This window comes from Varanus komodoensis, unplaced genomic scaffold (assembly GCF_004798865.1).
Source record: "Varanus komodoensis strain SLA01 unplaced genomic scaffold, ASM479886v1 scaffold1, whole genome shotgun sequence".
Classification (NCBI taxonomy): domain Eukaryota; kingdom Metazoa; phylum Chordata; class Lepidosauria; order Squamata; family Varanidae; genus Varanus; species Varanus komodoensis.
The window spans coordinates 7,490,911-7,517,732 of NW_025335268.1; the positions used below are offsets into that span (position 1 = coordinate 7,490,911).

General features: G+C 39.6%; 1 protein-coding gene across 11 annotated transcripts in view; it reads right to left on the reverse strand.

The window, feature by feature from the left end:
- TMEM63A (transmembrane protein 63A) overlaps positions 1–18,522 on the reverse strand; it is a 40,934-nt gene extending 22,412 nt beyond the window's left edge. The window contains exons 1-13 of one of the 11 annotated variants that reach the window (XM_044434994.1): positions 17,877–18,282; positions 17,320–17,471; positions 16,895–17,055; positions 14,675–14,869; positions 14,054–14,133; positions 11,255–11,312; positions 9,429–9,466; positions 7,573–7,715; positions 4,702–4,753; positions 3,211–3,316; positions 2,526–2,596; positions 1,427–1,507; positions 233–356 (exon numbers count right to left, since the gene is read on the reverse strand). In XM_044434994.1, coding sequence (XP_044290929.1) covers positions 233–356; positions 1,427–1,507; positions 2,526–2,596; positions 3,211–3,316; positions 4,702–4,753; positions 7,573–7,715; positions 9,429–9,466; positions 11,255–11,312; positions 14,054–14,133; positions 14,675–14,860 — 939 coding nt within the window. In that variant the 5' untranslated portion in view covers positions 14,861–14,869; positions 16,895–17,055; positions 17,320–17,471; positions 17,877–18,282. The other 10 variants (XM_044434817.1, XM_044434734.1, XM_044435242.1 and 7 more) reach the window with 10 other exon arrangements.
- Positions 18,523–26,822: the final 8,300 nt, after the last annotated feature.

Genomic DNA, 26,822 nt, shown 5'->3' on the forward strand with positions numbered 1-26,822 from the left:
TCATTAATCATTGTATACATGGGGTATGACATGGTTCAGGTTTGCAAAAAAGTTGTTTGTTTGATTTTACAAATATTTTAAACAGCTGCTGGGGTACACAGCAACCTTAGTAATACGTTACTGAAATAGCATTATTTTCACTTCTTATAGACGTATCCTATTTTAAATAGTGACTAATACAAACATAGTTTTCTATGCAAAGTTTTAACCAAATAATGCAACAGTTACTTACTCTTTCACAACCTCTGATGTCACAACAGCAGAAATGGCCACATGGTTTTGTGTTTATGAAACATCTTTTACCAAGCCTCTGAAATATGTCTGTATAATAAGCCACATTTTTCATTGCCTTCTTTCTGAGCACAAACATAAAAGTATTGATGATGGGACAGTAGATTCATTGCCACAACTGGGTGTGTCTAATACATTCAAATTTTTAAAAGTTGGAGTAATAGAAGAGCCAAAATACTTAGACATATATATGCTAAACATTTTTAAGATATGTATAAAATTATGGCTACAGAATCAGGCAGCTACAATGTATATAAGCTTCCTTTTAAGGCATGTAGTTGATCAGCAATAATGAACTATATATAAAAATGCATTTGAGGAGATCCCTCAGGTACCTTTGAGGGTGTTTCCATGAACAGGTGCTTTTATTGTATTAAAAATAGTTGAAAAAGGAGAACTAGACATGATACAGAAATAGCAGGGATACTTATACACTGTGATCCCTGTGCAATTCTCTACTATGTTTTTATCCAACCTTTCCCCAAGAAGCTCAGGGAGGCATATACATGGTGCTCTCATTTTTCCCTTAACAACTTTCCTCTACAGGTGGCAAGACTGGCAGCTGGACTATCTGAGAGCTGTGGGGAGATCTATAACTTCCCAAGACCTCATCTATTTTGTTATGTTTTATGTAAGTCACTTTGCGGTCTTTAATAGCCTGGGTTTATCTACTCAAAACAAAAGACAGGAAGTGGCCAGAAATATCCAGTTAGCTCCTTGGCTTGAACAGAGATTTGAACAAGAGAGTGACACATCTAAATTCACCCATTATGTGAGTTTTGCCACACATACCTTATTGCAACACGTCTCAGCAGCCAAGAGCCATATTGCAGTCAGCAAAAGTTATGTGGTTATCTTACACTGTGCATATACTGTACCTTTACAGTCACGCAACAAATGAAATTAGCCTACTGCAGAAAGTACTGCAGCCATTCCCCACCTGAAAATTTTTACTCAAACTTTATTAAATTCTTATTTATGCGAAACGTATTAGTATTTCATTTGTGATTCTGCAAAAATCACAACATCAGCCTAGAATTTAGGATTATCATTACCATAGGAAGCATTTTGCTTTAGACATATTTTAGAACTGAGCTAATAGGGCTTCATCAGGCCATTTTTTTCATCCAAGTACCTCTCTTTATACAGGTGAGTGAGTTTGGCCACATCATAACATATCTGGACCTCTTCCACAGTGCAGGATGGATAGGCTTCACTGCAAATGAACAAAATGCCTACATCACGCAACAGTCCATCATATGAGAACAGTCAGATTTGCAGATAAAAAGCATAACATATTTTGAAAACAACCAAGTGCAAGAGGCTTTCATAAACTACTCATTGTGTTTCAGCTACTGAGTGGTAAAAAAAGTAATCAATTAATTTAAAAAAAAAAGAAAATCTATTTTTAAAAACTACTTGCTCAACTGATTACAAATAAGTTACAAGCATGCCAAAATACAGTTGTTCATGCTCTACCCCACCCCAGCTGTTTTTGTGCTTTCTTTTGGGTAGCTGGTGGGGAGGACTAGCCTCATTTTCCAGAAAATGCAGATGAGGTTTCCTCTTATGTGGACAGCCCAGTGGTTCATCCACCTTCTGCTGCCATTACACAGCACAGGTAGGACAGCCACTAAACTTAAGATCAACTTTGAGATAGGTTGACATAAATACCTTGCTTTACATACAAATCTTGTTTTAAAATTAGTCATAGGATACTATTTTAATACCCATTTTTAAGCATGCTTAGACCACAACTCAGAAGATTATGGTCATCCAGTGCAGTATGAGGGAAGTGATGGAGCTGATCTCTGCCTCCCACCTCTTCCCACCCTGCAAGTAAACTAGATAGCTAGTTTTGGCAATCTAGCTGTAGAGCTTTCGAGAGGCAGGGAAGGGAGCTGGAGTACCATTAGGATATCCTGTATCCAGGCAGCCCAAGTTCTCTTCATTCCTTGCCCTTCAGAACCCATTCACTCCTTCTGTGAGGTCACTCCTACAATCCTGGAGGCACAGCTGACTTAGCTCTTTCTGCACTTGCTATGAGGGGGGAACAGGATCTTAGTGTGGATCTCCAGCTCTGAGGTTGGAGCTCTGTTTCTTTCTTTTGAACTAGGAGTCTAAAGAATCCTATGGTCTTCTAAATGCTGTCCAGGGGCCATATGTTCACTCTCCCCACTAAGATTAAACTGCAAGGACCTTTCATATTAATAAAGGCATTTTTAAAAACTTACCGGAAGTGATTTTCTATGGTTGACTTCTTGGCATTTTTGGGAAGTCCATTTATAAACAATGTGCACCTTACCTGAAAATCAAGAAGTATCAGTTTCTCAGAGACAAAGAATTAGAAGAGCCAAAGAAGAAAATTGGTATTATTTAGTTGTGCTCTCTTCAAACACTCTTTCTCTCTCCAAAACATATATATACAAGCACACGTATTGAAGTTTGTTTTTATTATTTTTACCCTATTATCGTTTTACCTCTCCAAAGGATTGGGGTTCAGGCTGTACTGAAATCTGATCCACTAAACAAGATATAGGGAATGCTCTCTCTCTCTTTCTCTTTCTCAAGTTCAGCAATTGCAGCTACTCAGGAACCATGTAGGCAATCTGATGACTTCATAACAATCAAATCAGAGTGAAAGGCAAAAAGCACTGTTTTCAGTCTGAATAGATGCCTTGATGACACTACATATGGCCATCACAAAACCAAATCACCATTAGGGAAAAATTTGCTGCCTTTGCTCTGAATGGGCAACTATTTCACAGGCTTTTCCCCTCCCTTTCTCCATCCAAACTCCCTGCCAAAATAGCTATGTAAATGTACTATTTGTCAGTGGGCAGTATTTCACAACCATTACCTCTCTCAGCTCAGCATGTAAGCAGCAATAAGTATTTATTTTAAAATACAGAAACTTACTACGCCTTCTTTGTGTTTGACAGATCTACTGTGATGTCTCATAAAGATGACTGTCAACATCAGATAAATAATAGCAAAAATTATGTGGAGCCAGAGAAGGTTGTTGCTGTGGAATATAATGTTTCAGAATATTAGAAGTAAAATGACTGTGTAATATTTCCATAGATTACTATTCAATTTACAACCATTCAATGAACAAGAAGATAGGAAAGCAAGCATAAGGTTAGCCAACACACACTTTAGAGTTTCTAGTTTACATATACAGGACCTAGGTATAAAAGTATACATGCAACTGTCTGTCTTAAATGAGAGGTTTGGCTATTGGTAGGTTTAGAAATATATTTATAAATGTGGTTATGCAGCAAATTTAGGATGCCCTTATATATTTGTCTATGTCTCTACTCAATTTTTGGAAATTCCTGTTTATTTTACTTATTCAAACCCCTAAGTCCCTTGCACAACAGTCCAAATCATTCAGCAGGGAGCTCTGGCCCCTGCAGAAATCTTTGGGGAGTTGAATGGGGCAGGGAAATCAGTTTCTGCAAGTTCCCTTACCTGCACTTTAACCTGGATCCAAACCACCGTGTGAATTTTTAGCCAAATTACTAGTAGATATGTTAAGTTGCTGAGGGTGCAATACATACTTAAACAGAGAAGTCCTACAGTACCCAGCATTCCTCAGCCAACATGAACCTTGCATGTTCTGAAGACTGGAAGGCATTTAAGTGGGAGGTATACCTCTTATTTCTTAGTTTAGAGCATTTCAAAGCTAAAAAAATTAACCTGAGACAGATTTCCATATTCCATTTTTAACATCCACTATTGTTAGCAATGCTATTACATTTAGGAATAGGTGTCTCAGGATACAAAATTATGTATTTTGGTTCCTCTGAGCTCAGAGCCCAGATTCAAATAAGATCTGCCAGCCCACTCAGTTTCTACCTCCCTACACTAAATTACTTTACAGTGGATATAAAGAAAAGGCATGCAATCTGCCCTAAAATGCCACAGCAGTGTCTCAGGTACATTATCCTTGTTGGAATTATTAAACATCTACAATAAAGAGTCTCAGAAACTCAGGATTAGCCATGAGGATCCTGATGCCTAGGCAACTGCTGTACAGTGGTCCAGCGTATCGTGGAACCAGTGCTGTAAGATTCTTTGTTGCCATTGCAGGTACATTTTTTGGAAAAGGAAAGAACACTTGAGTCCTGTTGTATTTCCAATGACATCCAAAATAACCTTCTGTGAGGGGAATCGGGATGACTTATTTCCAGATTTTCTGAAAAGCAAATTAAGTATGCCCAAATCTATTCCAAGTCAAGGCAGAGGTACTAAAATGCCATGTGGCCACCACATCTTGCTACCCAATGCATGCTATGATTTATTCTGCTATATGACAGGAAAACAAACACCCCAAATAGAAAAATTAAGGAACAGCCATGTGAGAAATACAAGGATATAAGATGCAACACCTTGATGATTACTTACCCTGTTTGTAAGTTTGCTATAGTTGTTCTCCCAAAGCTATAGGGGTCTTTATCTGATAAAAAAAACAATATATAAACTTTTAATTCAGTCACTGCAAGTAACAAAATACTTCTGCACAAATAGTCTGTGTTCATATAATATTGCAACCGCTTTTTACCATAACAATATTCTACATGTTTTTTTAAATGTAGCTGTAAATGCATAACACAGATAGTGCATTTAGAACAAGGACAAACTCCCTAACTCAGATAAAGATCATCCAGCCATGCAAAACATATGGTAATCAAGAAGAAAGGTCCACTGCTGCTCCTATACCAAAATCCTCAATCATTCCTGCTGTTGAAATGAGCATATTTGCCTTGGGTCAGTAGGAATCTCCTGACAGACAGTGACCTCAAAACAACTCACTATGGGTGAAAAAACACGGTTAGTGGTCATGTTGTGTACGTTTCTGTGGGTGCAAAAATTGGAAGCCTTACCTGGCTAACATTCCAGGAAGGGATTCCTGTTGTCAAAATACAGCCGATATCAATCAGGGACACTGATTCAGAAAAGCTTCTAAAAAGGTCGCTTTTGCAGTTTGCTTTGGCTTGACAGCAGTCAAAAGGTAAGTTGTCAGTTCCAAGACACAAGTGATTAAGTGATCTTTTTTGCAAAAGGGAATACAGAGTTTTATCCCCTCTTCGTTTTTTGCCTTGCTCTCATAGGTCCTAGTTCCTCAAGTTTTCTACTCTTTCTTGAGACTATAGGTACTCAGGAAGATGGAAAAAAGAAGCCCACACCCTTTTGCCAGAGCATGGAGGTTCAGCAGCAAGTTCTCAAAAGTGCAGTTCCTCTAAAAGAAGAGGGGTTTTATTACAAGCCTCCTTATAATTTTTTCACAGAGACATATGCAGGCATAAATGGGGAAAATAAATTTTGACAGCTTTCATATATGTAAAGAAGGTTCTGGTAAGTCAAAGGTTGCTTTTTGTTTGGGATGTGTGGCTATATATATCCCAGTTTGAAAACCTCCAAGAGAAATTGGGGGACACTTTTGCACTGTTCCAAGCACCTAGAGTCTCAGGAAAAGTACAAACAGTATCTTAACCTGAGGTCTGTCACAGTGAAGAAGGAAAAAATTATGAAGATCTTGCTGTTGAAGAGAGGATAAAACACGCCAGTTCCTTTTTTGTGACAAAAATCACTTACTCCTTTGGTTTCTCTTGACAGCTGTCAAACCCCCCCCAAAGGGGTGGGGATGGGGTGGGGGGGAAATACTAGTCTCATTTGAGCAATGAACAGAGTATCTGTTGCAGCATGTTTCCTCCCCAACACCCCAATCAAAGCTGTTTTAAAAAAGTGTTTCCACACACTGTTTCGCTAATTTTTAAATAAATCAAGGTTTAGTTGGCTGCTGGCAGATCCTCCAAAGTGTCACTTGGATACTTTGATGGAGCTGCCAATGGCTGTCAAAGCTCAGAAAAACATAGGTAAAATGCAAAAAAGCTGTGGCAAGCTGGAGACAGTTTATGTTCTTGACAGGAAGGAAGAAGAAAAGTTGGTCCTTCCATGGTGTCTTCTGCAAAAAAAAGCAGGAAGGCCAAGGGGAAAAAGAGGGAGAGGGAGAGGGAGGAGGCCAACGACCTACAGCAAGCTTGTTCAACTTTAAGACAGACTTTGGGTTTTTTGACCAACAACAGGGTAGGGTGGCATGACTTGTGAATATGCCCAGTAACTGCAAGTAGAAATATAAAAAATGATAGGTTTCAGCTTTCTTAAAAATACCTCTCAACAAGAAATCTTGATAGTAAGATGGTTTTCTTAATTTTACTGACTTCTTACCTATGACCTCCAGCATCATAAGTATTGCATGAAAAGAGACATAAATTTTAAGTTCCACTTTCAGTTCTACTGAACATACTGTGCATTAAAAGAAGACTTGCATATGTGATCTTAATAACCCCTTAACTTTTGAATCTACTCACATGATAGGCCATTGTGAATTCAAAGGGATGAAAGAGGCCTTGCTCACTCATTTTTTTTAATCATCCAGAGATAAAAGACTCTTTAGCTCAGTGCACATTGTTTTTGTTTTGCAGTGACTAAATTCATATATTGACAATACCAAACATAATGAACACAGGGCCTAAGCAAAGATTACTGGTTCAGGTTGCCCTGGTTTAAGTACCTCAGATAATACGAATTTAGACACATTAACCACTCACAGATATATTTTTAAGTATGGTTAATGGTATATAAATCTATCAAATAAATTATGAATAAATAATGTGATTCTAACATACATAGCACAGAAGTATCCGGCTACTGAATACCAATGAATGCCAAGCACATGGATGCCTGCACACTCACTTCGCATGGTACAGTAACAGGTCATCCATCATGACAGATGCACTACATTCAATTATCATACTATCTAAGCCACTGTTTTTAACGAGGGTTTTACCAGATGCCCAAACTCTTTCATCCTGAAGAGAATGTAGTTTCCTTCAATAAACTACTGAACTGATCACACCAACCACAATTCTTATTTAAAAAACAGTGGTGAGCTCTTCTGGATCCAACAGCTGTTGAGAGTGACACAGAACACAAACAATCCTTCTTCAACATTACCTCACAGGTAAATTGTGGGAAATGGCAACTCAGTAGTGGACAAGCTGGAGCAAGAAGTGGGCAAGGCCGGCAGCTGCCCCTTCTTCTTCCTTCCCATGCAGCAAGCTGACAGGGAAAGGTCAGCTCTCTGCTGCCAGAGGCCAGAACTGTTCACAGATGACCTTTGAATTTAGGTTGAAGACTGCACAAAATCAGGCTGAAGGCACAGCTCTAGAAGTGCAAGTTATCCAATCTTGCTCTGTTATAACAGTTTCTTACCAAGTAAGCCACCTGATAAATTTACAGGAAGAATCACGCATAAAGACAACATGCTGACAATAACCAACAGGCAGATGAGATGGCGCTGAAAGTGGAGATAGATAATGGCATCATTTCCACATCTTTCATGAATGTCTTCATCGCTGCACCACAAATAAATGAATAGGTCAGTAATCAAGCTTTATAGGACAGAACGTGCTTAACAGGTAGGCAAACAATATATGTGGCATAGCAGTAGGCTGAAACCTGATCAGTCAATTCTGGTATAGTGGTATCATTAAAGCTCACAAGGCATAACAACTAATCCTGAAAGAGCTACATCGGTTACCAATCTATTTATGGGCACACATCCACTCATTAAGTTTAAGCCTGTAAATGTCTAAGGTCTTGGATAACTTAGGGATTCCTCCTTTCTATATCATCCTGTTGGTCCATCAGATCTAAAGGAAGGGCCCTTACTTGCATCCCTTCTAGAATAGGAGCACGTTTAAGTAGAATAAGAAGGTCTTCTCAGTGACTACACCCAGATTATGTAAAATTGTGTACCAAGAAGCAGAATCTGTCCTGCTTCCATTTTTTCAAAGTTACTAAATACAATTTTATTTTATTTTGTTGCATACAATGGATAATGTTTTTGTGCTTTAGTGTTAAGTGCTGACCCTGCTATACATTGCTGTTTTTAATGACTTTTTAAAATGTATGCCACCCTGAGTGATGCTTTACATTACAAAGGAAGGATATAAATGTTTTAATAAAAACAAACAAAACACAAGGCAGTCAAGTCATTAAATAGCAAAGAATGATTTCAACAGTCCATTAGAATTTTAAGTCCCCTTTTTCTAGAAGAAAAGTAGGTCTTTAGATATGTGGCTTTTCTGTGAAAGAACATCAGCCCTAATCCTCAGTCACTGGCCAGTAGACTTTGCTGCAGAATACAAAGCCCACAGGAGAACTAAGGTTCTTTCTCACCCAAAACCATTACATTGACAAGTATGGTTTCTATCATTAAGAAGAATGCTACAAATAATTATAACTGGAAAAATAACAAGATAACTACAGGGGTGAGGAACAGCAAAAGCTTTTTAAAAGATCTTAAGAACCCTCATTTGGAGCCATGTTTTCCATGGAGCCACATTTTCCTTTCCATGATCCCAATAAATAGATGAGGACCCTTCCTAAGTAAATTGTTCTTTAAGGGATGGTCTCATCACTAAGAGATGATGATGTTGAGCTATTAAATGGCAAAAAATGAAAGGAATCTGCAAGTCGTTTTTGAACAACGTGAATTATATTTTAAAAAACAGAAATAATACAATGCTAGAAAATAGAAAAATACTTACAATTCCCAGCATTGCTAGCTGAGGAATTCTGGGAATTGGGGAATTTGCTTATGCCTAAACATGCACAGGATTCCACTCCAAGAGTTTAGATCAGCCTTGCCCAACCAGATGCCCTCCAGATATGTTGAATGACAGATCCCATTCCCCACCCCCAGTTTTGGGTGGTGTGATGAACAGACCAACACATCTGGAGGGTACCATGCTGAGAAAGGCTAGTTTAAAAACTCATTTTAATGTTATTCCAAAGGTGTGTTTGGACCAATAAACTGTCATCTATTTTTCTAATCATAGTTTTATATTCTTTATTATATTTTATGTATTGATTTTGTAAAATGTATATCCTAGCTTACGATCAAGTCAGTTCACAAAAGATCAATTAATCCAATAATTGCATATATAATACATTAAATATTAAAATGTACAGCATTCCATTTTCATAATTCCAAAGAAACCAAATAGTATTAAGCAAAGCATGTGAAAAACAGCAGTTAGATCATTGCTGTTCTGCATACTTACTGCATTTGAAAGGCAGATGCCATCCAAGAACAGAAGCCCTTAAAAATAAGCAGAAATATTCTGTAAACACCCAGTGGGATCCAGAGAATCATTATTATAACTGCTGTTGCAAAATTAAGTCTCCCCTCTCCTCTTCTTAATGCAGTTGCATATGACCCTGAAGAACTCCTTTGGAAGGTTGGGGGACAGTGCAAAATGGCATGAGATTTCACAAGGGGGACTGTAACAGGGAGACTGTCAGAAATCAGAAACTACTCCTTTCTCCTTTGCATGAGAAATACCTGATACCTACTCTACCTTCTCTAAAGGAACAGAATAATCTAATATTATAATATTGGGCTGGTCCTGAAAATTCCTAATAAGGTTATGGCACCAAGTTTCAGACACCTAAAGAAAGTACCTAATGTAATTTGAACTATCTAAACAAAGAGAGATCAAGAAAGCATAGGGACTTTAGAAATATCAAATTGTGCTACAGTTCTGTTTGTTCTTTGCAGTGAGATACCAAGAGAGAGTAGGCAGCTCGTTTCAAATTTTGCATTCCTTATTTAAGCTGACTGATCCAAACAGTGAGCAAGCTTTGTGATCAGGAGGGTACAAGAACTTCCAACAAGAATGATGAGGTTCATCATTCACTGATCACTCTACTGCATAGCCACAAAATTTTCTTAGGCTCACATACTAACCACAATACATAGGAAAGTAATTTCCCTTAGAAGCTTGCCAAATTGGGAGTCCCACGGATCCTCACATTTCCTGAGTTAAGATTCTGAACTAAGGACTACAAGTGTGACATAGAGATTAGAGTGCCGGCTTGGAACTTGGGAGACCCAGCTTCTAGTTCCCGTTAAGCCATGAAACCCATTGGTTGACTTTGGACCAGTCACTGACTCTCAGTCTAACCTACCTCACAGCATTAATGTAAGGATAACATAGAGAAGAAGGAGAATGATACAAGCTTTCTTAAGGTAACAGAAGGACGTCAGGGAGTGGGATAGGGGCTGCTGGAGTGACATTACTTTTGCAAAACAAGTGGACAGCTAGATAGTCCTCATTGCTATTCCCTAATTGCAAATATTTGATGATGATCATTTTCAGATCTTAGTAAATGGGTAACTGAAAAAAGTAAAGTTGGCTTCCTTAAGGAAAAAAATGCTAAGCAAGACTACAGTTCTCCATACAGCACAACTACATGTGCAATTAAAGATAACATGAAACAATCATTAGAAAGTTACTCCCAATTTAAATAACAAATAGCTATTCAATTTTGGGTACATCATGAGAAGGCAAAAGTCCCTGGAGAAGACAATTATGCCAAGGAAAGTAGAAGGCAAAAGAAGAAAAGGAAGACAAATATGAGAAGGATGGACTCCATAAAGGAAGCAGCTACCTTGAATCTACAAGAGCTGAACAAGGCTGCCATGGATAGACATGTTGGAGAACTTTCATACATAGGGTCGCTATAAATTGGAGATAGCTTGATGGCACATAACATTCAACAGATCACAGAAGAGTTCTACTTTCTTGCATTAATGCTTATATCTCAGTGATGTTATTTTAGAGTGAGAGAATTCCTAGTTAATGCTATGTTTTTCATATGCAAAAATATTATGCAAGTGCATACTGAACATTTCTTCAAAATACTGTTTGTCTCCTTATTTAATGTAAAAGTTCAAAGAAAAAAATACCCCCCAGTTATGCAAAAGATCCTGAAAGGACTAGAAGACATGCTACAAAAGCAAAGGATCCCATATGAGTGCACACATGAGAATATGGAACTGGTTTACAAACAGGCACTAAATGAGGTAACCCCAAATGCTACTAACCTCATTAGGATCATCCTCATGACCAGTACCTGTAGATAATCTGTGAAATCTGGAATCACTAAAAGATAGAAAGGAAAGTTTTGGGATCAAAGCCTTGGGATTTTATGTTAACTATTTCTAAAGGCTTGTTCAGAATGCCCTTAGAAAACTGGGGAAAGGGAATGATTTCCCACAATGCAACACAAATAAGTGTTTAAAGTGATGTAAAGCTCATTGTAAGTTTACATAGAGAAAGGAAGCAGTCAGTTAACAAGCACACGTTACAGTACAGACAAAACAAGAATGAATTGTTAATATGTAGGATATTCTAACGATTTCATTTTGTGGATTCTCACTCATAGCAATACACAATACTTTCATTTCCTCTTATACTTTGCACTTAAAAGATAAAACTCCTAATTTTAATATCCCTCCAATGATTACAGGTCCTCATTTATGAACTTTCTTCGGACTCTCAGTAACCACTTAATAATAGAATAGGCATTATCCTTCTAAATACCTTCATCAATTTATTTAAAATACTTTTATCATCTAAAGCAGTGGTGAACCTATGGTACGTGTGCCCCTGCCGGCACGCAGAGCCCTCTCTGTCAGCACACAAGTCAAGTCACCCCAGCAGTCAAGCATCGGATAACAGCGCTCATAGGGGCCATGCGCATGCTTGGAAAAAAGTAGCAGCGCCAGGTGATGATTTCATGAGCCACAACTCATTAGCCATCTGAGCTTTCACATGGCTGGTCAGTGAGCTGCCAAGGATATATATATATTTGCTTGGACTGGCTGTGAGTTGTTTTTTCTAAACTAAAACCTCAGTATTCAGGTTTTATTGCAGTGTTGGCACTTTGCGATAAATAAGTGGGTTTTGGGTTGCAGTTTGGGCACTTGGTCTCTAAAAGGTTCATCATCACTGATCTAGAGACTCCACTGGAGTTGAGGGTGGCATATAAATGCATTACTAAATAGAACATTAATATATTTTTATCATTTACAAAAGTGTCTTGTCAAGAGTTCAAATATATTTAAAGGATTTCTATTCATTCCCAATTCAGCAAATTATATAAATCAGTTTCACAGTCATAAATTCATAAAGACAGATATTACTGAACAAGCCTTAGTTATTTAAAAATTTTAAACATAACATACCTATCCTCTACAGCAGGGACAGGCAACTGTGAGGGGGCATTTTCACCCACAGAACCCTTTCTCCAGTGAACCAAACTCTACTGAGTATTGTGTACTCTATCAAGCACTCCCTACAAAAATGGTTTTTAAAAGAGGGAAAAGATTTGGTGGCAAGCTGCTCTGTAGTGCTATAGCGCAGGGGTCCCCAACCCCTGGGCTGTGGTACTAGTCCGTGGCCTGTTAGGAACTGGGCCGCACAGCAGGAGGTAAGCGGCAGACAAGTGAGCAAAGCCCCACCCACAGCCACTCCCCAGCCCCAGCCCACACCACCAGGCACCAGACCTTCGCAAGGAGCGCGCAGCCCAGATCTCCTGTTCCTATGAGAGTGCAAGCCCTGCTGTGGTATGGGCTGTAAACACCACTGCAAACCATGCATCCGATGGATCCAGACTGCGTGCTCCCTATGAAAATCCAATGCCTGATGATCCAAAGTGGAGCCAAGGTGGCGATGCCAATGCTGGGGAGCAGCTGAAAACACAGATGAAGCCTCGCTCACCCGCCCACTACCTGCCCGACGCTGTGTGGCGTAGCTCCTAATAGCTCCCACCGATTCTGCACGATGGTGAGTTGTATAATTATTTCATTATATATTACAATATAATAATAATAAATTGCACAATAAATGCAATGTGCTTGAATCATCTCAAAACCATCCCGCACACCACCCAGCCTGTGGAAAAATTGTCTTCCACGAAACCAGTTCTTGGGGACTGCTGCTAAAGAGCACTATAAAGTGCTCTACATTTAGCTGGCTTCTAAAATACATGCAACCCTTTTGGTGCTACATGGCCACTCTGGATAAATTTTATTTAATGATCTGTGGCGATTACAGCAGGCCACATGCACGCTGTGGGCCATGCACTGCCTATATTCAGTGCTGAACTTAAAAAAAGCTAATCTGTTAAACATCTAACACACATCCTTAGCAGCAGGTATCCCGCTTTATTGAAATACAAGTAAATGCTAGATGGCACCCTAAATGGCACCCTAAAAAAGTTGATCATCTGATGTTTTGGACTACAGCTTGCATGTGCAGCTATGGTAAGGAACGCTAGGAGCCAAAGTCCAAAACATCTAGAGCGCTAATTTCTACCCACCACTGCCCTTACCCACTAAGCAAGCAACAGACACCATGGTTAGTGTTTTCTGCGTGCATGTTTCTTTTCCTAATGCATTTCCTACCTGCTCACCTCTCTAAAGACTAAACTAGACATGAGGCTAAATGATAATTCTTAAAAGAAAACTGTTTCTTTTCATTTCATCAGAAAATGTGGTGAGGAAGGTGTCAATTTTTATATGTATCACAATGCACAGAAATGAGATATTTAACTCTTTTGTCTCTTTCTGCAACCCTGTTAAAACTACATCCGATATTGATTATTGATGACACAATTTCCAATAAGACATTTTGAGTCATTATCTAGTTTGGCTCCCAATTCTTTTCCCTTATGTTTCAAATGCTTATGAGTGTTTGTGGTCTGTGCCAGCGCCCAGTCATAACAAAACACTATACAATTAAACAGCTTGACTTGTCTCCTCTGCACCTGCCTATGTTCTGTGGGGCTCATCAGGGTTTGGTGTACTAGGATTTGACATTCATGTTTTGTATATGTTTACCTCTCGTTTTCTGATACTAGTGCAATGCGACCATAATCCCAGAATCTTCTTCTAATAATGGAAAATATCAAAATTATCACCTAGGAAATAGAAAAAGGAATGTTAAGTTTCACTGTCATATCACATTGTAATGTTTGACTATTACATATTAAACTGGTTTCAGATTTGACATTTGCAAATATGAGATTCAGTACCAAATTTATACCTAGCACATATATTTTGGTGTTTGATGTAAGTTTTCATTATTAAAAGAGTACAGCATGTGCCACAAAGGGAAACAAATCCTTAATGATATTAATATCTCAAGAAAAACTTCAGGCAAACAATACATTGATTGTCACAAACCATAGCTGATACTCCAAACCTCAAGAAATTGAAAAGAACCATTTGGAATCAGTGTTGCAAATTCTTTCCATTCCCTTTCATATATTGTTCCTTTGTTGAGTCATGTCAGACTGTAAGGACAAAGTGGATTGTTGTTGGAAGGAGCTGTTCTCCATAGTGCTTGCATATACCTCAACAGAATGAATTCACCCTTCTTCAGATCCCCTTCTGTGAACTAGGCTATTTTGTAAGGGAGGGAAATCAGACAACATTAGAACATTAATAAAATGCACATACCAAAAAGCAAGTTACATCAAGCAGCAGAACAGTAGGAACTCCACCAAAAGTTACACCTTGAAGCACAGTACTTTCCTGGGCAGTACTGTAGCAGTAGGTCCCATTTGGAGTCTCAGTACTTCCAGTTTTATTCCAGAAGTAAACCAGATGTGAATGTCCCATATCCAGAGATAAAGATGGAATCATGTTGTCTCACTTAGAAAGACAGACAGACAACAGGGCAATTACAGCAGGAAGTAAACATTTATACAAATGACAGGAAAAGTTACAAATATTGCATCAAGGAAAAGTAGGATTATTTTGAGAACAATCACTTCCCATTACTTACAAGTTTTTGCAAGAGTTCAGTGGATCAGACTATAAACCTTTGTTAACAAAATATACTTTGGTACAAGAGTCCCACTTCCCTGTTCTAAACAATTCAGATCCAAATCTGAATTAATCCAGATTAATCCTACAGTAGGAGAAATATAAATTTGAAAAGGATATTTGGGTTACTGAGTCCAATGCCCAGCTCATGAATCCACTTTAAGGCATCCCTGACAGATGCCTGTCTAGTCTTTACTTGAATGCCTCTAGTGACAAAGAATACATGACCACTCTAGGAATTGGTTCCTCTATCTGTCTACTCTCATATTAGGGAGTTTTTCCAAGTTCAACTGAAATCTGCCTCCTGTAACTGAAGCCCATTATTTTGTGCCCTAAGGTTCCTGAATTACAGATAATAGGTTGCAGACCTCTTCTGTGTTCCTTTAGGTGCTAAAGGTGCTGTTTTATTCCCTCCTACCTCCTAGTTTAGTTTTCTCAAGGCCGAATATATACGGTTCTTTCAATTTTTCCTTGTAAGAACCTAGTTCCTAGCCCCATGATCATCTTTGTTGCCTTTCCCTGAATTTGTTCTAATTTATCTGAATGCTCAGTAAAGTGAAGTGTCTAAAAGTAGACACAGTATTCAAGTTGAGGTCTGACCAGTGGACAGTACAGTGGAAACATTACTTCCAGTAATTTTGAAACTATACTTCCATTGATACAACCTAAAATTGCATTTGCCATTTTGCTGCCACATCGCACTACTGACTTATATTCAAATTGTTATCAACTACAACTCCAAGACCCTTTGCACACGTAGGCATCTATCTTATACCAATGCTTTTAATTTATTCTTACTGAATGAACACTTTTTTGTCTATGAAAACTTTGCACTCTGTTAATTTGCATTCTGTTATTTTCTGCCAAGTCCTCTAACCTATCAAGATCATGCTGTTTCTGTCTTCTAATTATTAGCTATTGCACCCAATTTTGTGTCATTTGCAAATCTGACAAGCATTACCCTACCTCTTTCTCCAAGTCATGAATAAAATGTTAAAGACATTTATAAAAAGAAATTACAAAATAAAAGTCATTAATACAAATGTTATCCATCTAACTCTAACCTTAACCCTATAATATTCAACTTGATACCTCTTTCTAATTTGATGAAAAACTATTTAAGATTTTTGAGTATGGTTCTCTAGCCAGCTGTTGAGCCACCTAATAGTAATACCATCCAACCCACAGCTAGCTTACTAATCAAGAAATTGTGGAATAGTTTGTCAAATGCATTGCTGAAATCAAGTACATTTTGTCCACAGTATTTGCATGATCAATGAAGGAAGCTACACTATCAACAAATGAAGTGAGATTAATCTGTCATAACTTTTTCTTAATGAATCCATGTTGATTTCTAGAGATCACTGCATTAGTGTCAAGGTGCCTATCCATGTTTTCTTTTTGGTTTGACAATAGGACTGACCTTTTTATAGTTAGGAGTTCAATATTTTAAAGATACTGAGCACTTGGTATGCAACAAGGTTAGTTAATTATGCCAGTGATTTTGCTTCACAATTGAATCCTTGGAGTAATAGTAAACATTTTGGAGAAGTATGGCGCTACAGTAATTATGCTCCTGTGCAACCTGATCGCCTGGAAAAGGTGAGTCTTGCCTCTGGTTTAATGAACTGAGAAGCAAACAGCAGCACAGTATAGAAGAGGTAGGCAAAAGCATAGGCCAGGCTCAGTGACCTGGTTGGGAAATAATAACAACCTGCAGGTTAAGCAACTCAACAGGTTGTTGTGTATGAATGCGAGCAAGCAAGCATGCTGATTCTGGCATGCTTCTCACTTCTGCTTTGGAGATTATCTTAAAATGCCAGTCAGCATTCACAGAGTACAGTCAGGTACCTGTTCTACTCCCACTGCTCCACTAGAAAAACATTCTGGGGAGTGGGGGAGCTGGTGGCAGCAGCAGGATGACAGAGAGTGGTAGAGATGGTAGTGGATAAGCAGGTAAAACGGTGGCAGTGGCGTCTTGCAATGCTGGTGGACTGAGAGATGACAGCAGCCTGCAGGAGAGGAGGAGGTGGAGATGGCCATTGGGTGAGGGTGATGGAGGTGGCAAGGGAGCTCTTGCCCTAAGGACATCCTGAAGTCTGTCACTGGTCCCGTATCCATACATAGGCCAATCAGGTAAGATGAATGCAAACAGGAACTTAGCATTAAGGTACTCATAGAAACAGACTAGGTAGCTCAAAGAGTCAAAATTTACATTTTCTTAAGAGATGTTACTTAAAATGATATTTACAATTGTAATTTCAATGTTATTTTACCTCAACTTCCATTCCTTTGTCTATAGCAGTGATTTCCAAATGGAGCATATACATGAAAATATGTCATCTACATAGGACAATCATTTATTGTGCTCTTACAAGATTCTACAAGGTTCAGCTAGATTCCTGATAGTAGCAGTTTCATGATACATCTGCAAGCAAATTAAAGGGTAATCTGTTTAGATGAAACTTTGTCATGTCACAGACCCATGCTAAAATGCTAAACGTTACACTTATGGTCACCGGTAAATAGCAGAGATTATTTTAATCACATCTGTTATTTCAACTGCATGAACCAGAAGGCCACATTCCATTAAGCAGGCTTACTTTAGCTGTCAAATAACAGTTCCACTAGAGAGTGAATACAGAATAACAAAACCTCTCCATTTTTGAAATCTTGATTTTCCTTGAAAAGTAAACTTCAGGGAATTGTAAGCCCTACAGAGGGCAGATAAGAGCCAGACATATCCCCTGCTACTGGTAATTGCTGAGATGATATGTAAAATTGCAGACATTGCCCAGTATTTCCTCATAGAAAGGCAAAATAAGGAACTTACAGACCACAACACTGTGCTTTCTTAATATTTCTATCCGCCTTGAGAGAGGTTCAGAAACTAAAGATCACAGTGCAAACTATGTCATGATATTCAACCTGGAAATGCAAATATGGGGAACTGTTATCCTCAGTAAGGGAGGGCATGGGGTAAGCAGGTGCAGGGGCTACCCTATCAGAAATAGGAGCAGAAATAAAAAGGCCTAAAGTTGCCTTTCTCTCCTCTCTTCAAATTGTAAGTTTGGCACCTCATCACTGCGTCTTCAGGCAGTCAGGAAAGCTGTTGAATGTCTACCTGATCTCACAGCTGTTAGGAAAAGTCTCTCGACCGGGCCCAGGGGGTTGGGAAGTGGCCACCCTAAAAACAGCTGTGCAACAAGCGCTGGTTTAAAATAAGAACGGGCACGTCAACCTTACGGGAAAATCAGATGACTAAGAAGCAAGCAAACTAGAATATGTACTTTAGAGCCTCAAATTCACCTTGTTGCGTTCAGCCCAGAAAAGGCACCTCTACTCAGAAGAGGTAGCACTGAGAAGAGGAAATGACTTGCCTGAAGTTACAGGGCTCCCGGGCTCCCGGAGGAGGGTTCGGGGGCTCCAAGGCCCCAGGCACGCAGCAGGCTGTCCGCCCTCCGTGCGCGGCCACTGTAAGACAGCCGGAAGCCGCGGTGAAGAGACTGGGCCAGAGGCGGTGCAGGGCGGCGCAGCGAGGAGGCGCTCTACCTTGCCTGCCCGCCCTCCCTGAGGCTGGCTTGGAAGGGGACTGCAGCGCCCAACTGCGAGCCCCGCGGCTGGTTGGCGCTCGCTTTTTCTCCCGCTTTCCGATGGAAAACTCCGCGCGGCTGGCGCGGCTTCTTCTGGGCAAAGAGAGGGAGAGAAAGTGAGAGTGCCTGGCCGGCTGACAGACAGCGCTGGACGAAAACTTTTCTCGCGCTTACCCCTAGCCTGCCTCCGTTCTCTTAACCGGCTCCTACCGGTGCTCTTAGCCGTGCTGCAGGTAACACAACGCAGACAAGGTGTGTTCCGCCCGCTACAACGGGAGACAACCCCGGGCAAGCCCTAAAGGCGCGCATGCGCGGGAATTGCCCGGACCGGGTAGGAGCCAAATCTCCCCTTCAGGGTGAGTTCCTCTGGCGGCCCAAGTTTCTGCGTCTGAGGCAGGCTTGTGCCTCAGGTCGCCTTGAAATCCTTCTGCCACGTCCACATAACCCTTCCTCTACACACATTTGATGGACAGTCTGGTTATGTTTTCAAATACGTGTTGAACTATAATTCTCATTATACTTGTTGGGGGCTTATGGGGGTTGTAGTGCAGCACATCTTGGAGGGCATGAAGCTAGGCAAGGTTGTTCCCACCTTTCAAATAAATACCTTTGGGCCTGTGCAAAGATTCAAGTATCAGTTATGTCTTCCCCCTTTCCAAGGTGAAAAGCTCAGGGGAATATACCTGGTTAGGTCACATTCCTTTAATAAACTCTTTGGCAATAGAGCCTGACTGTGCGGTTTAGTGATGAAGGTAAGTCATTCTGCACATGCTCAAAGACGTTCTGTTATATATGTTTTAGCTGAGCATGATTCTGGGTTCAAAGTAAGCTCAGCCAGGAGGGAAAGTCTTTTGGTTAAAATTAAAAGTCAAAATTGTATTTTGAGATAAATCAGTTGTAGATAGATTTAGAAGAAAAATATTTAAAGGCTTTTATGGCATTATTGGGACATAACCTTTCATGAATTAGACAGAGCTTCTTGCCACAGAAATGTAAATTAGTGTTATCATTTGTCACATCAGATTTTGCTGCAAGATGGGCTGCTTCCGTTTCCTATCTTCCTGTTAAGAAGAATATTAACACACAAGAATGATCTGAATTGCTTTTCAAGTCAGGTCTCCTCTCCTTTCCAGTACCTCTCTACCCATGAGGATGCCCTGTTTTTCTGACAGGTTGCCATGTCTTTAACAGCTGAATGGCAGGCAGAAACTTGGTAGATATGCTTTCTTCTTTACAGCACTTCCATTCCGGTTCTTGAATATCAATTATCTATAGTCTGGTTTTGGGGAATAGGTCTAGTGATGCCTGGAAAGTTCCTTAAATTTCTTTTGCTACCATCTCTCTCTGGTCATTTGACCTATTTACATTTGCTCACGTCATGCCAAAGTTATAGGTCTAAATTTGTATTATCTCTAATTACCAATTTAATACATTTTTCCTTATACTCCATATGAATGGCAGGTATACTGGTTAGAATTATCCCATAAGCAAACATACTTCTTGGGCAGCGTTCAACTTCGCAACATCAGGCTGTCTATAGGGAAGAAAAGGCAGGCACTAGCTCTCACTGTAACATATAGCAGAAAGAGGAATTACGCTGAAAGTTGAGAGAGTGAATTGTGATCAGGAAAGACCTTGATTCAAAACTTGCTTTAGGCAAGAACCATGCAATCCTATGCATAACTGTCCATTAATCTTAGTGGGGCTTACCTGAAGTAAGTGGAAATAAGATTCCAGGTACACATACTAGGTGGCCTCAAGGAAACCACAATCTCAGCTTCACCTGCTCATTCATAATTATATCATAGTTATTAGGGATGTTGTAAGAATTATGACATACTGTACATGAAGCACTCTGAACACTAAAGTGCTGTAGTTGTTGGTTGGTTGGTTTGTTTTGATGCAAATTTGTGCCTGACCCATCACGACCCCATGGACAACATTCCTCCAGACTCTCCTGTCCTCCACCATCCCTCAGAATCCACCCAAGCTCACGCCCACTGCTTCAGTGAGTCCATCTAGCCACCTCATTCTCTGCAGTCCCCTTCTTCTTTTGCTATCAATTGTTCCCAGCATCAGGATCTTCTTCAGTGAGTTGTTCTTTCTCATTAGGTGGCCAAAGTACTTGAGTTTCATCTTCAGTATCTGGCCTTCTAACAAGTAGTCAGGGCTGATTTCCTTTAAGATTGACTGGTTCGATCGCCTTGCAGTCCTCAATTCTTCAGTGCTCAGCCTTCCTTATGCTCCAACTTCCACAGTCATACATTGTAACTGGGAAAACCATATGCACTTTTGTTGGCAAGGTGATGTCTCTGCTTTTTAGTATGCTGTCTAGATTTGCCATAGCTTTCCTCCCAAGGAGCAAGTGTCTTTTAATTTCTTGGCTGCAGTCCCCATCTGCAGTGATCTTGGAGCCCAGGAAAATAAAATCTGTCACTATCTCCATTTCTTCCCCATCTATTTGCCAGGAAGTAAGAGGACCAGATGCCATGATCTTAGTTTTCTTAATGTTGAGTTTCAAGCCAACTTTTGTGCTCTCCTCTTTCACCCACATCAAGAGGCTCTTTAGATCCTCTTCACTTTCTGCCATTAGAGTGGTATCATCTGCATATCTGAGGTTGTTGACATTTCTCCTGGCAATCTTATTTCCAACTTGTGATTCATCTAGCCCATGATGTGCTCTGCATATAAGTTAAATAGGCAGGGCGACAATATACAGTCTCGCCATACTCCTTTCCCAATTTTGAACCAATCGGTATTTCCATGTCCTGTTCTTACTGTTGCTTCTTGACACACATACAGGTTTCTCAAGAGACAAATAAGATGGTCTGGTACTTTGCCACAATTTGTTGAGATCCACACAATCAAAGGCTTTAGCATAGTCAATGGAGCAGAAATAGATGAAATTCCCTAGCTTTCTCCATGATCCAGCGTATGTTGGCAATTTGATCTCTAGTTCCTCTGCCTCTTCGAAACCCTGCCTGTACTTCTGGTAGTTCTTGGTCCACATATTGCTGGAGCCTAGCTTGTAGGATTTTGAGCATAACTTTGCTGAAAGTGCTGCATAAATACTATTTATGATTCAGTAATCAAATAAGTGCCTGCTCCCATACCAGCCTGCCCATTCTTTGAGGCAGGGGTGGGCACATTTGGAATGTTGGTGGGCCATGTTGGCTACTACAGAGCTCTGTGTGGGCCACACCAGCCCAAGCTGCTGCCATCAGAAGTGACCGCATGCATCCACGGGTGCATTAGGCACTTGTGGGGCAAACTCCAAGGGTGACTCCAAGGATTTTGATTGGGAAAATAGCATGGAAGAAAGGATGAAATATGCCTTCATGTGTCACTGCTCAAATCAAACTGCAAATCTTTCAATAACAACAAGAAGCAGAACAAAATAATCACAGACGTCCTATTAGCATTTAATAATCGTTACTTGGGAGCAAGTGCTGCCTTTTCTTGAAGGGGAAAGAATTAAGATACTGATAATTGTAATCACAGCTTTTGAGTGTTGAATTTAACAAAGTTACACATCCCTCCGGCACTGTGATTTATTTGTGCTGGTTGATTACAAGTTCCACTTCAAGGTCAGTCTCCAAAGTCTGGTGTTTATTGAACCTATAGTTAGCTGACATGGCTCACAAGGAAAAAGGCTTGTACATTCATCTCTCTTCTATCAGTTTGGTTGCTGCATTTTCTCAACGATGCATAAGTGACAGAACTTCCATAAAATTGTCTGTTTTATTTTTGCTGTTTGATCTTCTCTTGTGTATTTTATGCACATTTAAAAAAAAAATCAAACCACAAACACAACTCTTGGGACTTACATACTTGGTCATAAAAGCTGTGGGACACTCAGATTATACCACCACAGTCACAAATGCCAGTTTAGCGTTATTCTGAATGACAGTACAACATAATAATGTTTTACTATTATTGGTAATTTAAAGTAGGGATGGGAGAAAGAATAGGCTGTGTGTCTGGCACCTCCATGGCTGTTATGAATAGTGCTACCAGCATCCATACCACAGCACAGACTGCTATGAAAGTACTCTCTAGCTGCTTTAATTTTTAACTTTTTAATTTCATATATTAAAGTACTTTTACATATTGCACTTATATCCTGTACATGGTCCTCCTCACAATCCCCTGTAAGGTAGGTCCAGCTGAGATTCAATAACTGACCCAAAGTCACCCCAGTGATATGCCTGCAATACTAATATAACTAAATATTGTACAAATTATAGTTTTGAAATGGTAATGAACCCAGTCTTTAAAAAAATGTGAACAGTGCAATCTTACCATCCCTAGATTGTCCAAACTTGGAAGCCAGTCACCCATTACAGAGTGGGAAGAGCAGTGAAAGTAAGGGCACCTTGGAAGAGGAAGGAAAGAGGTTGCAGAAGAAGCAGGGAAATTGTATCCTGGCCTCTACAGTCTCAGCCCCTTCTTACCCATTTCAACTCTTCCTTTTAAACTCTCCCTGCAGTCACTTTGCTGATGGACCTTGGAAAAGCATCAGTCACCGTTCTTTCTGTGTTAGCTGGGGAGGGGTAGCAGAGCTTGACTTTCTAGCTCTGAAGCCAAAGCTTTATTTTCTGCCTCAGAGCTGTGGATTCAGAGTATCCGCTGTTGCCCCCACACCCTGCAATTATGTCTAGGGGCCATAGGATCATTCCCTTAGACTCACTCTTTCTTATCTGCAAAATGGGAATACTAATTATAGTTTTAGGCTTTATTTATTTGTTACATTTCTCTAACACCCAATCGTCAAATCTCTGATTTATCTTAACTCAGATACAGATTTATATATATAGTATATGGTCCATTTGGCATGGTAGATAACTGACTACACTTCTTCCAGGAATTTCTATCTGACTGTGATTTGTGGATTTTGTGGAATGAAGTGGACATTACAAGCCTGAATTCTGCTTATTCCTAGTTTAGATAACTGTGTAGCTAGCTAGTTTAGATAGCTAGTATGCCCCAGCTTCATACTAAAGGTAACTTCTCATTTCTTTACCACCAGAAATTAGAATTTTGTTCAGTTCCCTTGAAGGCCATGCATATCCTCAGAATTTTGGCCAGCAGGTGGTCTGAGGCATTGCTGCTTTCACAGCCTATCCCTCTGTTGGCAGCATTTCCACTACAGGCATTTTCCTGAGCTGTGAAAGTAAAACAGAGTACAAATTAGCTGTTAAATGCCTCTTTGTTGAAACCTTAACAGATCTATTTTTTTAATCTTTTTCTTGGAAGGTCTCTTCACCCATTATATTTTTTAGGTGTAAATGTATGATTTTTACACACTGCCCAGAGAACTCCAGGTATGGGTGCTCTAAGATTGTAATAAATTGTACTGTATCTGTAGACCTAATAACACAGTGAGAATATGATATTTATGTATTCACAAAAACAAAGATTATACATGTATGTTCTTTAGGATTCTGAATTAGCTCTGTACCTCAGTTGAGTGTATATCCAATAGCAACAAAATCTCCACTCTGATCCAGTAATTAAAGGTTGTAGGAGACAGGATGGCAGGAAAAAAAATAAAAAAGCTTTCAAGTACTTTCCTGTGTTAAAGGGGCTTGTAAAATTATTTCCATTTTGCAATCAGATAGGGGAAGTTTCCCTTCTGAGGCAACAACCCCAGTAGACAGAGAAAAGAAAGGAAAACAGAGAGAAAGGCGTTAGATTGCTTCAGTCCCAAAAGCTTATGGGATCCTGAAAATTGGGATAAAGTAAGCAGATGCTCACTGCAAGATTAAAACCCTATCCATGAAAAACAGGGGGACTCTGGTGGTTGGAGTGGGGAAGGGAAAACCTTTATTCTCTCTTTTTGCTTTCACAAAAGTCTGCCCTTCTCCCACTATATAGCAATATAGTAACATCAATTTTATACAGTCACATTTTCTTCTTTTTAGTTATGAATTGTAGTTTTGTATTATTGTTGATTGTTATTGGTATTTTATATTGTTATTTTATCTTTGTAAGCCATCCTGAGGCTCTCTGCATAGGATGGAATAGAAATGTTTAAATTAAATTAAATTAAATATAGCTCCAAATTCTTTAATGCTATATAGCATGGTAGGTAAAAGTTTTATGAGGGTGGGAAATAAAAGTGTGTGGTTTGCCCTCCCCTGCCCCACCCCAAACTTCCAAAGAGCAAAACAAGGTTCCTGTCCAGTGCCAAGCTAGCTAGTATCCTGAACAGAAGCACTCCTGAGTACTAGAAATACAGTCCAGCGCTCCACTTGCATACTTCTAATTTAATAGCACAGAAGCTAATGTTATTAACAGTTCTGAAGTAGCAGTAATTTATTGCACACTTTCTTTGCACTCTAGAATAGGCAACACATAGGCAACACGGGACCCCACTGATTTATACGAGTTACTACTATGGCAAGGTATAGAAAAAAAAATCCTATTTTTTTCAAGAGAAAAGGTCTAGTATCAACCAAACCAAAAGTAACCTCAATGTAATCCCACAATACTATATAAAATACCTGTTGGAATCAACACATATCTCAGACATATTTTTAATGAAATGGGATCTTTCCAATATAATATGATAACTATTTCCAGAATTGCAAGCACCTGAAAGCAGAAAATTGAAAGGGTGTTCTTTTGATTTGTTTGCTTCTTATTAGTTTGTATAGAGTGGTTGCTGCTGATTCTTTTTCCTCTCCCTTCAAGCAGTCCTACATTTTTAGAACTTCTCTTCCTTTTTCTGTGATTCTCACAGATCTTAACTTCCCCTTCTACACTTTTCATCATGAGTGTGCATTCTCCTAGCACATGGGAAACATATTCATTGAGTCATATCTGTTTTCAACCACCTGTCTGTTCTTATCGGAAATAAACAGAAGAAAAAATATAGCTTGTAACTAAGTATAAGCACATGACCAGCAGCCCATAAATGAATACAGGAAAATCAACTTCTTATAGCAAGAACAGATAGATGTGCATGGTTTACTCTGATCTATTCAGAATGCTAAACTGTTTTTTGTTTTTTTGTTTTGGAAATTGGTAATGAAAGTCATTGCTCAAAGCAATTTAGATCAGATTTTCTGTTGAGAGGATAAAAACACTATAAGTATTTAACTAGTACCCAGATTTTTGTTTAAAAATAAATCTGGCATCTTGGGATGAATTCCTCTGTGCATGTGCAGAGTTTCTTTCCCATATTTTTAAGCCTGAGACCCAGTGGTAAAGCACCCTTGAACATGAGTAGCCCACGGAGTCCGACTGAGTATGCTGCAGTATCAAACATCCTATGTGTTGTCTTTATTCTACCTTCCTAGAGTAATTGAAAAGGATCAGGGTTTAGTCTTTGGACTAGTTGGATCATCTACACAGGAGTAAGGAGAGCACCACCCCACAGCCCTCCCCCCTATACCCACAAATAGTTGGCTGGCATCTTGGTTAATTTAAGTCCCAACCTGGAGCCCACATAAAGAACATATGGGAAAGTAAGGGTTCTATTTTCAGAAAACTATGCTGCCAAAGGCATTCTTGCCTGCAACTATGACCTGAACATCTAGAAACAGCATCAGATAACCCTCATGCCTTAAAGGAGAGTGTGATCTCAAATAAAAAAGGCAGAACTCCTGCATCTTGGTTGACTACTCCTAACCTTCACCAGTATCTCAGTTTATCTGGATTCTCTTTGTCCCCATTCATTCCAGGCATTTCCCACACTGCTCTATGGAGAACTTTTGAAGAGGAGTGCTAATGAAAAGGTAATAGAGCTCATGAAAAGGAGGGCATGCCACATCTGCATAAGATTGTACTCAGGCACAAAATGAAAGCATCTGTGAAATCAGGGTAACCTTGAGGCTTGCAGGGGGGCAACAGTAATTTAAAACCCTAAGAATGGATTCAAAAAGTCCAGTTACAACTTAGTAGCAGACTGAGAGAGAAAGATGACAGCTGAGGGGGAGTGTTAAGAGAGTGGAGTGGGTGGGAACAAAATGAAAACCTGGTGAGAAATGAGATGGCTTGGACTGGGGAGGGTGGAATCAACTGGTTGGAAAGGGAGACCGGTGGAAGAGACACATAGAGATAAAAAGTGCAGACGAAACTGTAGCATCGTCAGAAGAGATCATTTCCTGGTTCACCCTGAGAAGCTTTGTTTAAAAGGTCCCCAAAAGCAGAGTAGTGCTGTTCATAGGATGTAATGGGAA